The sequence below is a fragment of the Chrysemys picta genome, chromosome 8 (assembly GCF_011386835.1).
Source record: "Chrysemys picta bellii isolate R12L10 chromosome 8, ASM1138683v2, whole genome shotgun sequence".
NCBI lineage: Eukaryota > Metazoa > Chordata > Testudines > Emydidae > Chrysemys > Chrysemys picta.
The window spans coordinates 3,151,107-3,168,867 of record NC_088798.1 but is presented as its reverse complement, the minus strand read 5'-3'; the positions used below and the strand labels follow the sequence as shown (position 1 = coordinate 3,168,867).

Genomic DNA, 17,761 nt, shown 5'->3' with positions numbered 1-17,761 from the left:
AGCTTAGATTTTGAAGTAGTTGATATATATCCCTTTTCAACAGGGCAGGCTTCCCACTCAGCTGGTGTGGGTGAATGGTTTTTCAAGCCCTGCTATTAGGTCATCTAATCCATCCATAGGGGCTAGGTAAGTTAGCTCCATCCAATACCTTTCCCAGTGCTTTGGTGTAGTTTCAGAGTCCGCCAACAGGCGTTTGCACCACTTCCCTGTAGGGACTGTTCCACAGTCTATTAGTTCTTGTGGTCAGGATGGGTTTTTTTCTAATATTCAGCTTAAATTTTCTTTCCGTTGATTTCGTCCCATCACTCCTAGTTATGTTCCCTTGTACAGTTGCTGGTAGATGGTTATTTTCCTCACATAGTTGCCATTTAGCTAAGCTGTACATATTTACCTCCTGTTTAATTTTCTTACAAGTCAATCTCTCCACAGCCCTTTTTGTGCTGGGCTTCTCTGAATTTCCTCTCCTTTTTTTGCAACAAAACAGTTTAACAACACTAATTAAAAGCTATAAAGGATAACGTCGTGTTGAGCTCATAGAGGTACGTTTAATGTACTACACTTAGAAAAAATAAGTTTTGAAAGATTTTTTTAATCATAACTGGGTAGGAAGACGCTTCTAAATTGCGGTTCTTCCAAAGCAAGGACTACAGCAAAGGTAAAATTTTAGCCTCTCCATTGGGTAATTCACCAACACCAAAATCACGATGCTGTGTTTGACTGTAGTGTTCTGGCAGGCACTTGATGCGCTCACGTCCTCTGGGTTAATCCTTTGAGCTGCTTATACCATTTATCAAAACTGTGTCAGAACTTTCTGTGATCGTCCTTTCTTTCTCAGAGTGTAATTTACAAATGAGTTCTTTTTAAACTTAGGCTGCTTTAATTTTTGGCCACCCTGTTTTGATGCCAGGTTTCATCAGCCCCACGCGGCTGCTGTCTGGTGCCACCCTCTCAGACTGGAGCCCTCTAGGTGGCAGGTTGAGAAACCTGGTTAGGTAATGAAATCTGGGTTTTGGGCGGAGGGAGGGTGGGTATACCTGTGTTAAACCTTTGTCTTCACTAAGTCCATATTTTTTTTTATCTTGTATTAAGCTTTCCTCTCCCTTGTCACCCACTATACTCTGGCCAGCTGTTAAAATGTGGCATTCCAGGAGAGTAATAGCAATGAAACGATTTCACATTTTCCTTCCTTGATGAGCCCTTAGTTGTGTTAATGGAAGCCCTGACTAATATACTGTGAACTAATCAGCATGCCTTCTGCTCCTATCACCGGTAAGTGATCGCATATGAAATGTTCCATCTCAGGTGGTCCACCTGGTTTTCCCAGTTTCTAAAGTAAAATTTCCAACAATTGTAATAAAGGCCGGCCATTAAGGAGAAAAAATTCCCTCCCCGAACAAATAAACAAAGATTGAAACTCCAGATTCTCCTGGTATGTGCATCTTTTTGAGCCATGTTGTGGAAATTGTGATGTCACAGTGGTGGTCTGTATGCTGCTGAGGGTCACTGATCCGTGTAGTCTTGGACAGCATGGCTAAGCGCTTCACTTCCTCTGTTGAAAAATCTCCTTTCCAAACACATGATGTAAGTAAGTAACTCACTGTAATGGCTGGAAGGGGGAATCTGAATTCTCCTTGTACAGTTGAGCAACATTTGGTGACCGTGGAAAGAAAAACTTGAATCCCCGTAATATACAGAGAGAGATTTTTGTACTGTCAGTGGAAATAAAAAAGAGTTAAATTCATCTATAAGGAGACAAACAGGATCTCTTTCTCAGCAGCACTTAATTTTAAAATAGATAAACAGAACGTCTAGCTCAGTTAAAAGCATTTCACCAGTCTCTTCAGCATGGCTGACAGCAAATACAAAATGCAAATAAAAAAAGCCCTGTCTCACCCCTTTGTTTTGATGACTCCAAAGAGACTGTTCTGCTTTGCACATGACGTTAACATGCTGCACAGCAGAACGAGATGACTCAAGGGGTTGGCAATGGATGTGCAGTGTTTCACCTCTGTCTCAGCGTCACATCCAGCCAAGGGAGAAGTGACTATGAGTTACCACCGTCTGATGGCTGTTGGATGGCTTAGGTGAAATGAATTGTGGGTTGTATGTCATTGGCCAGTTCCTAATGGACAGCGGACATCCCCAAACCACAGTCACAGCAGCTGACAGTCTTGGTGGTGAAGTACAGATACTGACAGACAGCTCTTGCCCCCGTCCCTGGTCCACGGGCCTCGGAAGAAGGCTGGTGATGCTGTGTGGGGGAAACCTGCAGTGCTGTTGTCCTTGCTGTACCTGTTTGGTGGCTATATACAGGGCTGCCTTGAATCGTGTTCTGTCTGACACATTTCCAGAGTTAAATTGTCTTTCCAAACTTAAAAAAACAACCCCAAAGTTGCATAGCTTTAAAATGATATGGCGACTTATTTTGCTGCCTGTTTACTGTGGATTAGTAACAAAACGTTAGATGCTTGCATGAGGCAATTGATTTTAACCCGCGGAGCTGTGAATAATGACGATGACTCCTGGCGCTTTTACAGTGCCTCGCAAACACTGAGTCCTCACGCAATCTCATGTGGGGAAGATGAAATGAGGCAGGGAGTTTACCAGCTATCTGCAAGGTCCTAGAGGGAGTCACTAGATGGCGCCATCACTTGTTCTGAGGGCCTAAAGTTCCAGGCATCCAGTCCTGTGCTCAGTCCACACTGTACCTCTCTGAAGCTTGTTTGCACTTGGACGTCCTTTATTGATTTTAATTGTTGATATTTTTTGCCCATGTTAATATGTATGTTTTTCCATCTAGACACTCATATACACTTCCATGTGAGTTCCACAAACAAGATGGTATTTGAATTGCAAAAGTATTGGACTCTGTATAATTAAAATAACTTTGCTAAAGTGATCCTGAAAAATGATTTTATTCCAGAGCAGTGCAGACTTTATGTGTGCTACCATTATAGTTTTCATTTAATGGCATAAACAGCAGAAGTTAAAATAGTCTTCCTCTTTATTAGTAAAGCCTTTGCAATCATCTTATGTTTTCCTCATTTAAAATAAATCACAACTTTTGCATAAATATTTTATTGCAATGTGTGTTTTAGGAAGAATTAATATGAGTGAAATGGGAATATTTTAAAAATAAAAAGTCTTAAGTAAAAATTAATCTGAATAAATCTCATTTGGAACTCCTCTATAAAAATATTTATATCCAGCTTTCATAGAGGTATCCAGACCAAGTGTTTTAAGGGAATTGAGATTAAAGGACTGTATGGCTTGGGGGTTGATAATGGAATACAGAACGTTTCACTTCTAGGTTGCTAGTTCAAATTCATATTTGTAGTGATCAAAAGTTGTTGAATTTGATGCGTATTCAGAGGCTTGTATGAAATAAGTTTGGTGACCTCGTTCCTAGGAGATGCTCTGCTGTAATGAAGGTGTGAAAATCTATACAATCTTAGTTAAGAATCTACACAATTTAGTTCAGTGGCTGTTAGTCAGGATGGGCAGGGGTGGTGTCCCTAGCCTCTGTTTGCCAGAAGCTGGGAATGGGCGACGGGATGGATTACTTGATGATTACCTGTTCTGTACATTCCCTCTGGGGCACCTGGTATTGGCCACTGTTGGAAGCAGGGCTTTGGAGCTGTGCTCCGACTCCGCTCCAGCTCCAGGCAAAAACCTGCAGCTCCACTGCTCCAAGCTGCTCCGTGCTCCAGCTCTGGGCTCCGCTCCAAAGCCCTGGTCGGAAGACAGGATACTGGGCTAGATGGACCTTTGGTCTGACCCAGTATGGCTGTTCTTGTGTTCTTACACAAACATATCAATATCTCAGACACCACTGCCAGTAATTGGCAACCTTCTTGGCCATCTCAGTGGAGAGGCCAAGGGTTGAAAGAGCCTCGGAGACCTAACTACTCTCTCACCCTAGATATGGGCCCTTCAGGTCAGGTTTGAGGCCATATCTGGGATGAGAGAGTTGTCCATGCTGTTCCTATTATCAAGAAAAATAGAGAACTTCGTTCTGTGAGACTGGCAGTCTTGAACTTCCATTGAGTAGTGTCCATGGACTCCTGCGATGCTACCTTGGAGCAGTGGTCATTGTCCAGGTTTCTCTGCTTGGTGTCCCTATTCAGTTCTTTCATTTTTTATTTTTTGACCTTCACAACGATCATTGCGGGGGACTAGGAGTCCCTGAAAAACTGGACCGCTGACCTGGAGAACAGACTGGTTTAGGAATATTCAAACAGAGGACGGTGTGGATACAGCAGAACAATGGGTTGGATTACATAGGGAGCTGAGCACCCATAATTTTGATTTATCTCTGAGGCAGATCTCTTTTTTCCTGTACAGGCCAGTCATGTCACCATGGACAGTTCTGGGCTCAAAGGAGGATATCCTGAAAGCCCCATACACGTTTCAAGGTCTCAGTGATTCATTCGGCCTAGAATATAATGTGGAACTGACGAGGCCATGGTGTTTCTGTTCGTCAAAGCAAAGCTGAAATTGTTCTTTGCACAGTGACTTCTTTGAGGGTTTGATCTGGGAGATAAACATAGTCCTTCTCCCCCAGACCCCCGAAAAGCAGCATATTTTGTTTTAGAATCAAACTGATTATGATTGAAGAAAGGACCTCAGAGGCCTCTGTTATGTATGTGTCTTTTCATCTTGCATGCTGCTGTTGTTTTATCTTCATAGATTTGAGGGTCGGAAGGGACTATTACGATCATCTGGTTTGACCTGCATGATACAGGCTAGATAATTTCACCTAGTGATTCTTGTATTTAGCCCAATAATACCTTGTGATTGTGCTAGACAATATCTTTCAGAAAAACATCTAATCTTGCCTTAAGGACTCCAAGTGATGGAGAATCGACCACATCCTTTGATAACTTGTTCCATTAGTTGTTTATTCTCACTCGTAAATGTTTCTTATTTCCAGTTTGAACTTTGCTGGCTTCAGTTTCTAGCCACTGGATCTTGACCTTATCATAGAATATCAGGGTTGGAAGGGACCTCAGGAGGTCATCTAGTCCAACCCCCTGCTCAAAGCAGGACCAATCCCCAACTAAATCGTCCCAGCCAGGGATTTGTCAAGTTTGACCTTAAAAACCTCTAAGGAAGAAGATTCTACCACTTCCCTAGGTAACCCATTCCAGTGCTTCACCACCCACCTTGTGAAAAAGTTTTTCTTAATATCCAACCTAAACCTCTCCCACTGCAACTTGAGACCATTATTCCTTGTTCTATCATCTGGTACCACTGAGAACAGTCTAGATCCATCCTCTTTGGAACCCCCTTTCAGGTAGTTGAAAGCAGCTATGAAATCCCCCCTCATTCTTCTCTTTTGCAGACTAAACAATCCCAGTTCCCTCAGCCTCTCCTCATAAGTCATGTGCCCCAGCCCCCTAATCATTTTCACTGCCCTCCGCTGGACTCTCTCCACTTCTCCACATCCTTTTTGTAGTGGGGGGCCCAAAACTGGACACAGTACTCCAGATGAGGCCTCACCAATGTCGAATAGAGGGGAACGATCACATCCCTCGATCTGCTGGCAATGCTCCTACTTGTACAGCCCAAAATGCCGTAAGCCTTCTTGGCAACAAGGGCACACTGCTGACTCATATCCAGCTTCTCGTCCACCGTAACCCCTAGATCCTTTTCTGCAGAACTGCTGCCTAGCCATTCGGTCCCTGGTCTGTAGCAGTGCATGGGATTCTTCCGTCCAAAGTGCAGGACTCTGCACTTGTCCTTGTTGAACCTCATCAGATTTCTTTTGGCCCAATCATCTCATCTGTCTAGGTCCCTCTGTATCCTGTCCCTACCCTCCAGCGTATCTACCACTCCTGCAAGTTCAGTGTCATCTGCAAACTTGCTGAGGGTGCAATCCACGCCATTCTCCAGATCATTAATGCCTGTGTCTGCTACATTACAGACCCCTCCTGCTATCAGATGTCTTCTCCCTGTGTAAGCAGTTACAGACTGAGATCAAATCCCCTCTTAACCTTTTCCTCAATTAGCTAAATAGGTTGATCTCCTTTATTGTTATTAATCTGTATTATTGTAGAGCCTAGGAGCCCTAGACAAGGGGTCAGGGCCAGGACACATTGGGCTAGAGGCTTGTACAAACAGAACAAAAAGATGATCCCTGGCCCCCAAACAGCTTGCGCTCTGAGGATAAGACAGGAGACGATAGAGGGATATGGACGGGGGAGATTCCAATGTATATTGGAAAAAATAACACCAACTATACATACAATATGATGGGGGCTAATTTAGCTACAGTTAATCAGAAAAGAGAGCTTGGAGTCATCGTGGATAGTTCTCTGAAGACGTCCACGCAGTGTGCAGTGGTGGTCAAAAAAGCAAACAGGATGTTAGGACTCATTAAAAAAGGGATAGAGAATAAGATGGAGAATATCTTATTGCCCTTATATAAATCCATGGTACCCCCACATCTTGAATACTGCGTACAGATGTGGTCTCCTCATCTCAAAAAAGATATACTGGCATTAGAAAAGGTCAACTAAAATGATTAGGGGTTTGGAACAGGTCCCATATGAGGAGAGATTAAAGAGGCTAGGACTTTTCATCTTGGAAAGGAGGAGACTAAGGGCGGATATGATAGAAGTATATAAAATTATGAGTGGTGTGGAGAACGTGAATAAGGAAAAGTTATTTACTTGTTCCCATAATATAAGAACTAGCGGCCACCAAATGAAATTAATGGGCAGCAGGTTTAAAACAAATAAAAGGAAGTTCTTCACACAGCGCACAGTCAATCTGTGGAACTCCTTGCCTGAGGAGGTTGTGAAGGCTAGGACTATAACAGAGTTTAAAAGAGAACTAGATAAATTCATGGTGGTTAAGTCCATTAATGGCTATTAGCCAAGGTGGGTAAGGAATGGTGTCCCTAGCTTCCGTTTGTCAGAGGGTGGAGATGGATGGCAGGAGAGAGATCACTTGATCATTCATTACCTGTTAGGTTCACTCCCTCTGGGGCACCTGGCATTGGCCACTGTCGGAAGACAGGATACTGGGCTGGATGGACGTTTGGTCTGACCCAGTACAGCCGTTCTTTGGGTCCTTGTACGAATATGTGAGACAGGATTGGCCAGGATGACAGGCTATGGTCTCAGTCCACTGGTGGTGTAACCACTGTCAAGTTTTTTTGTAGGCATCACAGGAAGGAAGATAATGAGGTAACATTCTGGATATTTTCGGGCAGGTCCTCCGAAGCATGGGGGCAGCATAGGAGAAAGCACAAATGGAACAAGTGGGCAATCGGAGGCAGGAATCAACATCTAAGTAGTGAAAGATGCTCGGGAGGGTGGGGATAGGCTGTGAAGGGCCTTGAAAATGAAGACGAGTCACTTATGTTTGATGCATAGAGAAGGATTAGCCAGCAACGGGATGCAAAGAAAGGATTGACTTGGTCATAGGAAAATGATCTTTGCAGCACCATTCTGAATAGATGTAAGTGGGGCAAGGTTGCATTTGTAGAGAGCAGAGAAACAAATGTATCGTAAGGCATGTTTTCCAGACTTCAATTCTTGTGGCTGTTTCCCACAGTTTAATAATGTCACTACACTGAAGTTCTGTTTTGAGAGTATTCCTAATACATGCATGAGCTCGATATGCTCATCCTTAAGCTCCTGTTTTCAGGTGCTTAGGTGTTTTTTTAAGTTACCTTTTCCATCCCAGATGTCAATTTTGGTAATAAACTCTGGGCTGAAATGGCTCATTCCTATTCTCAGCCTATGTGAACTTTAAAAAATTGGAATTTTGCATGGCTGTTCTTGAGATGTTGAGATCAGATGGAATAGTGTTTGATTTGTGAGATCCCTCCTGAGTTGGTGGGCGGGATGATCTGTACTAAAGGACAGGAGTTGTCTCCTCCCAAGCCCTTGGTGGCTTTCCTTCAGCTCACTGGCAGAGGACAGGCAGTGAAACGGACAGGTTGTGTAGGTGAAAGTGTTTACATTGCCTCGAGATAGCTTCACCTGGGAGGTCAGGGACCTGCCCTGCTCCTGATACTTTCCCTATTTCTTCCTCTTTTCCCAGAAGAATCTATAGCGTTTTTTTAAAGGGGATCAGACTCTTCTTAAGTCTTCATCCCCTGCCTGCTGAGGAAGAACAGTTTTCTGATTCAGGGTACATCTACTGAGCAATTAAACACCCAAGGCTGACCTGGATCAGCTGACTTGGGTTCTCAGGGCTCGGGCTACGGGGCTGTAAAATGCAGTGCAGCTGGTCAGGTTCAGGCTAGAGCCCAAGCTCTGGGACCCCAGAGAAAGAGCCTAGCTTGTAGGACAGAATTTATCCTCCTGAACTGCTTGGGACTATACTCACAAGAGTGGCTAACACTCTAGACTACCAGTAAACGCTAGCGCTTGAGGCGAAGTGCACAGCAGGTGAACATTTTTTATTTTATTTTTATTTTACTACTAGATAGGAAATCTTGGCTTGGTGCTAAATGCTGCCATTGAGTAGCAGTGGGAATTCCCCACCAAAGGGAACAAAATCCTATAGATTCTGAAAAATCAAAGCAGAAGGTGACGTACAGATTCCCTGTTGCACTTACAGCAGCAGCCAAAGAGCCTCAAATACCCTAAAAAGGTCATGGATGTGGTAATTGGAGGGGCTCTTTAGAGACTGAGGGGGCAGCAGGTTCTACTACCTCCTCGGATGCAATTAGATTCTTAGCGTGAGCTGTGGTGGGTAATGCGGTTCCTATGGAGGCAGGTACTCAGTCCAAGCCGCTGCCCACAGCAGAACTGTTCTCTTTCCTCCATTTTTAGAATTACAGGGACACTTCATCTATAATCTGATGATAAAGCAACATATGGTTGAGACTTTGCCTTCCCAAAAGTTAGGAACATCAGAGTTCTGATTCCAACAGTAACTGCAACATGGCCCCATACTATATTAAGGTATGAATGCCATATAAAGTAATGCAAAATATTTCATTTGTGCAAATAAATTGAGTTGTGCTTGCTGTAGAAACCAAACCTTTCAACTTCCTGCCTTTTATTCCTGTAACATCTCAACTGTAATATTGCATTACCATAATTTATTTTGCATTTAACACGTCTTTCTTTAGTTCCCTTAGAAACTGTTTATTCCCCCTAGTGGTTATGTGTTAATTTAAATTGTACGTTAATAATGCTACTGAAATTTCTTTTTTTTTCTCTCAATGCTGATCTTGTCTGAATTAGAGATTTTCCTTGTAGCATCTGTTTTCTGATTTTTTGGACTGGTATTTAAGCGGCTGTTGTTTTTCGTCTACAAAGGTCCAACCCTTTTTCTGTAACTTTACTGGATAGAAAAACCTAAAATGGATGCTATTAAAAACTCAACATTCACTGCCAGTTGTCCATGGTTACCTTGATATCTTCCTATTATTAGAGCAGGAGAGATACTTCAATCACTGCTGAGTGGGACATTGAGTTTTTAATGGTGTCCATTGTATACGGGGTGTGAGCAAATCCAAGGGTTTTGATTTAGGCTGGGATATGCTACTGTATAGTCGTGGTATGCCTCCTTTGATCTATATTGTGAATTAATTCCAATTCAAAATGTGTTTTCTATTTTTAAGTCACTCTCGTGTTGAAATCTTAAGATGATCTTTTGGGGACTTATTTCCTTCATTGTGTAGGCATCCCAGGGTGGGCAGGGTTTAGTGTGAAGTTCTTGCCAATATGTCTTCTTAAAGTTGTGGGTTTTTTTTTTTTTTATGGTGCCTGTCACCATGGTATCTAAACTTCCATGACTAGTTTGATGTTTTGGATTACATTCTGTCCTCCTGTTGATGCCTGGTGTGGTTTGGTGTGATGGATAAATACATCTGAAAAACATACGTAATATTACTGGCAAGGATTATGCCGCTTGTAGAAGCAATGTTGCTGAATGAATAATTGGGTTTCCGACTCGGCTGCTGCTGCACCGACCAAGTATTCGCCTTTTAAAAACATGCATCAAGGTGGGATTCCAGTGAAAACTTAAGACTGGGGTAGCTTTCTTATACTTCTCTGCCATCTATGACACTGTAAGGAGGAACGAACGCCCTTCTCTTGAAAGCCATCAAAATGATCCCATGCAATGCAATAATAAAATTCTTCCCAAGAGTTTGGAAAATTGTTTTGCATTTTCCTTGGTGACCAGGTCAGCAGGCCGTACATGCTCAACAATGGCCTACCACAGGGATCAGTCCTAGCACCAATCCTGTTAAATACTTACACCAGCGACCTTCCCTGAACATCATCATGGAAATTTATCTATGCTGATGACATTATTATGACTGCATGGGATTTACTTACCACGAGAATCCTTTGGGAGTTCCATAGTATTCAAGGGAACAAGGATTTTCAATACATGAAGACCTACATAATATAATATACCAAGAGTCTGACTCAAATTCAGAAAACCTTTTTGGCTTGCAGCACAAGAGCTTGACAACTCCGGGTTTTTCCCAAAGATCAATGGCAAGCGAAGTGGAAGGATTCACGTCCTGAACAAATTGCTGATCAAGGACGCAACTGAAGAAACCAGTGGCTTTTCTCCCCCATGAAAAATATGGTCCACTTTGAACTGCATCTACACGTCACATGGCAGGTCCACCTAACTCCTCCATAAATTGTGGCTGAGACACAATCCTATTTGCGGCTGTGGAAAGGGACTTAACTATGGAACACCTCGTCAACCGTGTCCCAAACGATCATATCCTGATGGAATCTCTGCCATCCACTTCACATCACCTGAAGCAATCAATTGGATCGCCAACCTAGACTTGGACATTTAACATTGCTGTCATTAAGCCACACAGAAGAAGGATACTTACACAGCCCCTGTAGCACCTGGATACATCACAGTTATAATGCATTGTGGGGAAGTACTGTTATCCCCATATTACAGATGGGGAACGAAATATTTGAGAAACAAAGCATTTGTCTAATGTGCCCCTGCAGGGGTGTAAATTCTAATGTGCATTAGCATCTCACTCACTAACTAGTCCACGTGGACCCTGCTGGCACGCACTAGAAAGTTCCTTAGTGTGCGTTAATGTAGTCCTGTTTTGAAACAGGACTATATTAATGTACACCAGGGAACTTTTAATATACAACAGCAGCATCCACACAAGCCAGTTTAATGCACGCCGGAATGTGTGCACTGAATTTACCCTCCCTCCCCCCCCACTGGCACAGATGAAGGGACTGTGTAGACAAGCCCTGAATGACTTACCCAAAGTTACACAGGAGATTTTTGGTGGAGCCGGGGTCTCCTGAGACCCTGGCTACCACTCTAAACACTGGACCATCATCCCTGTCTGGATTATCCTCACCTCATCTTTTATCCACCCAGTCTGAATAATGAATAATAAGTTGCTTCTCCCCCCCCCTTCCCTTGAAGTGACTGAGCTTGCAGGGTGTGTGCTTATTAAGTATGGCATATGCTGTTTTTTTTTTAACCAGTTCATGTTGTTGCTTATCGTGTTTGTATAATAGTTTGGGGTTGATGTAATCAGTGTTGCATTTAATTTCGTAAAGATTTTGATGTTTGTTCAGTGTTTGCATAATTCATTAAATCGAGTGCTCAGGGGATGTGAATGCTCATGTGTGCATACAGTATGTCTCCTTTCTATTGATGCTTTGTCAGGACGGTGCACTGTACTTAGCGCACGTCTATGGAGTACATATTGGAACAAATACAAGCTGACCCATTTGTTTTCTTTCTACTGCACCAGCCTTAAGAAAGTAATGAAAAACACGCACTTCTACTAGGGTACTAGTAGAGTTTATTTTTTCATTCAGCCATTAGTTTATTCTTTCATGGGTTCAACGCTGGAAAAAAGTGCATCCATTAGACAGTGAGGGCTTTATTTATGGGGGGAGTGGTGTTTCAAAGGGGAGGCTGTTGAGTCCCCAAAGAGACTTTCACGGTGTATTCTCAGCATGCTTCTGAGGCCAGCGCTCTGCTCATCAGGAGGAGAGGCAGAAATGTGGGCTTTACAGAGCAGCTGTGTGTTTCACTGGTCCCTGTGCTCGCTGACGTGTATTTACATATTGGGAGAGTAAATGGGGAGAACAGATGGCAACCAGACATTGGGTGGTTCTGTTCCCCTGTGCTCCTCAGGGGTCTTGCATTCAGTCTTTGCAAAAGCTCGTCCTAAAGTGAGAGGGGGGCCTGTTCACAATTACGAAAGGCTTGTTGGCAGTTTACTACAATGACAGATTAAAGCACTTAGTAAAATGTTAAATAATTATGAGATTTGTTTTACAAGTCAAGATAGTTGTTCCTTACGATATGTCTGGTCTGTCTCTTTATTCACCGTCGGAGTGAATGCATTTAGATTTAAACAGTGATCCTTTCCCTCTGCAAAATCAGGTAGAAGAAAAAAAGTTGGTCTGTTTTTAAACGCCCTTGACAAATCTTTGCCCTTCTTTGAAAGTATTGCGACTAAATTCATGCTCTTGCAGAAAACCAAATATCTGGAAGTTTTACAGCTTAAAAAGACTGAATGTTACATACTCTGAAAGACATTCATTGCATGTCTCACTCTTTGCAGTCATAAAGCTGCAGGCTGAAATCTTCTTCACCAGATTTTTCTCCCAGTATTTGTACGTATGGTTTGCTGATATAGAGTTGCTCTTGAGTGGTGGGCAGCTGGCATTGGATTCTTTGGTTTGTTTTTCAGATGAGATAATCATAGCATTTCTCCTAGGCAAAACCTCCATATGAAATTTGGATTTTGATAAGCAGCATTGTATTCAGACGGAGAGAGGTAGCTCACAATTTTTGGACCCGCCAGACTTCCAACCTGGATGTTCTCCTTCACACTAAATGGCCATAATCTTCATCATAATAAATTATTAGTGCAGATATTCTACACTAAAAATGATAGGCATGGCCCTGCAAGGTACCAGACATCTCCCATGTGCAGCATGCTAACGCGGTAGCTGTGTCGCAGTCTGTAGCATGATGAATTCCCCAAAGTTACGGGTAAACACCTGACAATCTCCAAAGGCTTTTGGGGAAAGACCCTGCAGGCCCTTCAGTATATCAAACCTCAGAGTTATTCCTAGTTATGACTTTCACATCTCCTAATCTCGGGTAAAGGGCTATCTTGCAATCCCTTCCAAACTAAAAAGTGCACACTCAGGTTTTCTCTTTGAATTGATGTGGTGTTCACAGTTAAAGCAGAAATAATGAATAAAGTAATTCAACTCCTATCACCATGACGTATCCTATGGTAGAAGCTTCACAAAAAACATCCGTGTCTCTGTGCCATAGAGCTTGCATAGTAAATGATGGACTGATGAAAAAATGAAAGTAACAAACACCAGGGAGGGAAGAAGAACTATGTCCCTGACACATAATGTTGTGATTATGCCATTTAGGAGCAAAATGATGGATTAAAATTAAAAGATAAAGTCCAAACTCACTAATTTTGCTGTTGGCAAAGCTCTAGAAATGGTGTGTCAGGAGCAAATTAAATGAGGCGAGAATAGCTGTCTGACTAGTTGTTTTTGGAAAAGTAGTTTTCTGCCACTCACAGGAAATTGAAAGCTGATCCTAAACAAGAGAGCGTCTGGTCTGACATGCGTATTTGTAATTGGCAATAGCGGGGAATTGGTCGTATTTCACTTCAGACGTGGCTGTACTTTAGTGGTGAGTGAAGTGGTTCCCTTGTATAGTTTGCAAAGCACTTTGGGATCCTTTGAGATCAAAGTTAAATGTAATAGGAGTTTGCTTATTCAAATTTGTTGCAGGACGATGTTGGCTTTTAGAGGGCATACTTATAAAGTGAGCAAACTGAGGTGTGATGTCTGAGTAAATCAGGTGCCAGATTTGTCCAGCATTTGATTTTCCAATAAGAGTGACTTCATTTAAATACATTTTTCAATTGTTAGGCAAGATGGGAAGTCAGCTACAAAGATTACTCCAGAAAGGTCATTATTATTAATTAATTTAAAATAGCCATGGCAAGTGTTGCAGAACTTAATGGCAGCACTGAAGGCTGTGAACTCATCTGTGTGTCCATGATCCTGCTCCTTGGGTTGCAAGGAGAGGATGACAAATTGGATCCATTCTTGGATGTGCGCTGGCAGTGGTAACAAATCCAGTAACCTTACCGCTAGATATCCTCTTCATGCCAGTAAAAACATACACCCGGAACTCTGTCTGGTGGCTTAATGTGGATCTCAAATGAGAAAGCCATGAAACATTACAGACTGTTTGTTGCTAAGGTATCCCAAGTTGACAAGTATGTGGTATGTTCTGTCTTGGAAATATTTATTTTTTTTCTTCTCTGTTTTGGCAGACTGATGTCTTGGTACTGAGCTGTGATCTGATCACAGATGTTGCTTTACATGAGGTTGTGGATCTGTTTCGAGCCCATGATGCCACACTCTCCATATTGATGAAAAAAGCTCAGGAACCCACAGAAATGGTACCAGGACAGAAAGGGAAAAAAAAGCCAGGTAAGTCGACTAACAGTGTTCTTCCTGACTCAGTGCACCTGAGCAAACTAAAATCCAGCTCCGTGGGGTCCTGGCTCCGAGGCACTAAAGTCATACAAAAGAATAACAATAATATTACAACATGGTAGAATGGAAGGGCCCAGCCAAATGTGTGCCCCAGGATGGAGGGACTTTAAAAGAAGACGGCTGAAACTATTTTGTTCGGCTACTGCTTTAGGCTAGGTCTACACTACCCGCCTGAATCGGCGGGTAGAAATCGATCTCTCGGGGATCGACAATCGATCCCCGAATCGACACGCTTACTCCACCAGCAGAGGTAGGAGTAAGCACCGTCGACGGGGAACCGCGGAGGTCGATTTTGCCGCCGTCCTCACAGCGGGGTAAGTCGGCTCCGATACGTCGAATTCAGCTACGCTATTCGCGTAGCTGAATTTGCATATCTTAAATCGACCCCCCCCCCGTAGTGAAGACCTGCCCTTATTAGACTAAAGGATTTAAGGACAGGAAATAGGACTGATATGAAAGCTTGGATCATCCCTCCCCTGAAGGCCTCTGAAAGAAACACTGCTTTGTAAAGCGAGGGTAGATAAGTGACCACAAAACGCCACCTTAGAAGGGCGTTATTACAGTTTCTCAGTCAAGCACTCGGAAGTTAAGTAATGGTGCTAAATAAACCTGCGGCTGCACATTGAGCAATGAGGGTAGAACAGAATCTGAAATAGCTCATTAAGCGAGCACCATCCAACCTGGACACAGAGAGGCAAGGGTCCTGTGGGAAAAATAGTAACATAGTATGTGATCATGTAATTAAAGGCTGTCTCCTAAGACATACGGACAGGGGGACATGCTGGTTTGGCCCCATTGGTCAAAAAAGACTGGGCAAAGAGAATCCTAGAATATCAGGGTTGGAAGGGACCTCAGGAGGTCATCTAGTCCAAGCCCCTGCAAAGAGCCAGAGAAGGTGAGCCTAGAAGTGTGGTGAGAAGCCTGAGGAGACAGGGACTGACTAGGTGAGGAGAATGGGACTGGGACATGGAGTGAGGGATGGGGCAGAGACACGTTGGACGGGATGAGGCAGAAAGGGGTCAAGCTTGAGAGGAATGGGCAGAAGGGTCTGTGCCCACTAGAGCACACTCCCCTCCAGAGCCTGGAAAAGAACCCAAGATCCCTGAGTCTCACCATTCCTCTGCTGACAGCAAATTTCTGTGAAAACCGCTGGCAAAGTGTGTATCTAATCGCCCTCCAGTGCTAGTCCACTTAGAGGATGACAACCTACTGTTGCTATCAGTTTTACTCCATTAGCTCATGTGGTGGAGGTCTGTTCCAGGGCCATCCCTAGGCATTTTGGTGCCCTATGCAGGGAGGCGTCCCCAGGCCTCCGTGGGGTGGGGTTAGGGGGGGGGGCTGGCCCCAGGCCTCCGCGGGGAGGGCAGGTATGGGGGGCAGGTGGGAAACTTCCCCCCAGCACTCACTAGCGGAGTAGGCTGTGGCCGGGTCACTCCACTTCCTGCTGCCCGGTGAGTGCAGGACAGGCCCGACTCCGCACTCACAGGGCGGCAGGAAGTGGAGTGACCAGCCCCCGCCTGCTCTGCTCCCCTGGCTCCCAGCCTTAGGACTTGGAGGGCAGGGGGGAACTGCCCCCCAGCACTCACTGGTGGCGTGGCTGGAAGCCGGCGGTGCAGAGCGGGCTGGGGCCGGGTTGCTCCACTTACCGCTGCCCAGTGAGTGCAGGGCAAGCCCGACCCCTGCTGCAGTCCTCAGGGGAAGGGGTGGGGCGGAGCAGGGGCAGGAAGAGGCGGGGTGGAGCGGGGGCAGGGGCAGCTTTCCTGGGCGGGCTGAACGCTGGAGCAGCACACAGCTGCATAGAGTACCAGGCAATTTGGTGCCCCAAATTTCCTGGGGCCCTGTGCAGCTGCATACTTTGCATATGGGTAGGGTCAGCCCTGGTCTGTTCAGTAAATCTAAAGGTTGGAACCCTGCTGATGAGCCATGTGGATGTCAGCACGATGCCACATGATGGAATCTGTTTTTTGACAATTTGCTCTTTTTTTAAAAAAACCCTGGAAAATTATTACAAAAAACTCTGTTACAAGTATGCTATTTAGGTTACAAAGTCAAGCACTCAAAGCTTAGGGAATGCCACAGTTAAGGTTGGCTGTGGACCCTGAGTCCTGGGAAGCTCTGTTAAACTAACAATAAATGTTGTCATCAGTTCATAAATTTGCAGAAGTCAGAGATTGGAGAGATCTACCAGATCGCCCCGGGCTGATAGAAAATGGCCCACAAGGAATAACTGTCATTTCATTGCTTTCTAGATGTTTAATATCTCTGCTGTAGAGAACAGTTTTGAAATAAACTGTGTAGCTGTAATCAGGATGAATTTGCCACTGTAGTCCGCTTTAAACAGAGGTGTTAGTTACAGAGGCTAAACCACTGACCTCCTTTAATAATTCTTGTGCACCTTGATGTCTTTTTAAAATGTATGCTATAGTTCAACCACAAGTTATGGGGTCACTGCAGCAAGTGCTGGGTGAAGTACTTTGGCTTCTTATGTAGGAGGTCAGGCTAGTGATCATAACGGTCCCTTCTGGCCTTAACATCTGTGGAACATAGTCATAAGAAGCAATGCAAACATAGTAGGACCCTGGGGAGTGATGATAACCCAGATAGGCAGAGATTGTATGAAGAATGAACCCCAATATTAGGGTGCTAAGCCAGTATATTCTTATCTCTGGGCATTGAGGCAAAGACCAAGGCGGACATGCCAAATGTGTCTGCCATGATTTTTTTGAGACTGTCCGTATGAGAAGTTCAAACATCCAGGCTAGACCCAACATATGTGCCTTAAACCTGTCCGGGCCTCTGCCTCAGGCCTTGGCTACACTGGCGCTGTACAGCGCTGCAACTTGCTGCGCTCAGGGGTGTGAAAACACCCACCCCCCGAGCGCAGCGAGTGCAGCGCTGTAAAGCGCCAGTGTGATCAGAGCCTGCAGCGCTGCACGCTCACTCACAGCGCTGCAAGCTACTCCCCTCGGAGAGGTGGAGTACATACAGTGCTGCGAGAGCTCTCTCACAGCGCTGGCGGCGCGACTACACTCGCGCTTCACAGCGCGGCCGCAGCAGCGCTGTGAATTCCCGAGTGTAGCCAAGGCCTGAGACCTGTCTCTTCCCATCCTTGGCTCTATGTCCCAGGCCCATTGTCCTCCCCCAGACAGTCCCAGGCAAAGGATTGTTTATGCCTTTATATGTATAAAGAAAGTCTGAAAGGATTGTGAGGGTGTGGTTCTTTC

General features: G+C 44.3%; 1 protein-coding gene across 2 annotated transcripts in view; it reads left to right on the top strand.

The window, feature by feature from the left end:
* EIF2B3 (eukaryotic translation initiation factor 2B subunit gamma) overlaps window positions 1-17,761 on the top strand; it is a 138,482-nt gene that overhangs the window by 13,660 nt on the left and 107,061 nt on the right. For both annotated transcript variants that reach the window (XM_008166725.3, XM_008166726.4), the window contains exon 4: window positions 14,312-14,471. In XM_008166725.3, coding sequence (XP_008164947.2) covers window positions 14,312-14,471 — 160 coding nt within the window. The remainder of the gene's footprint in view (window positions 1-14,311; window positions 14,472-17,761) is intronic.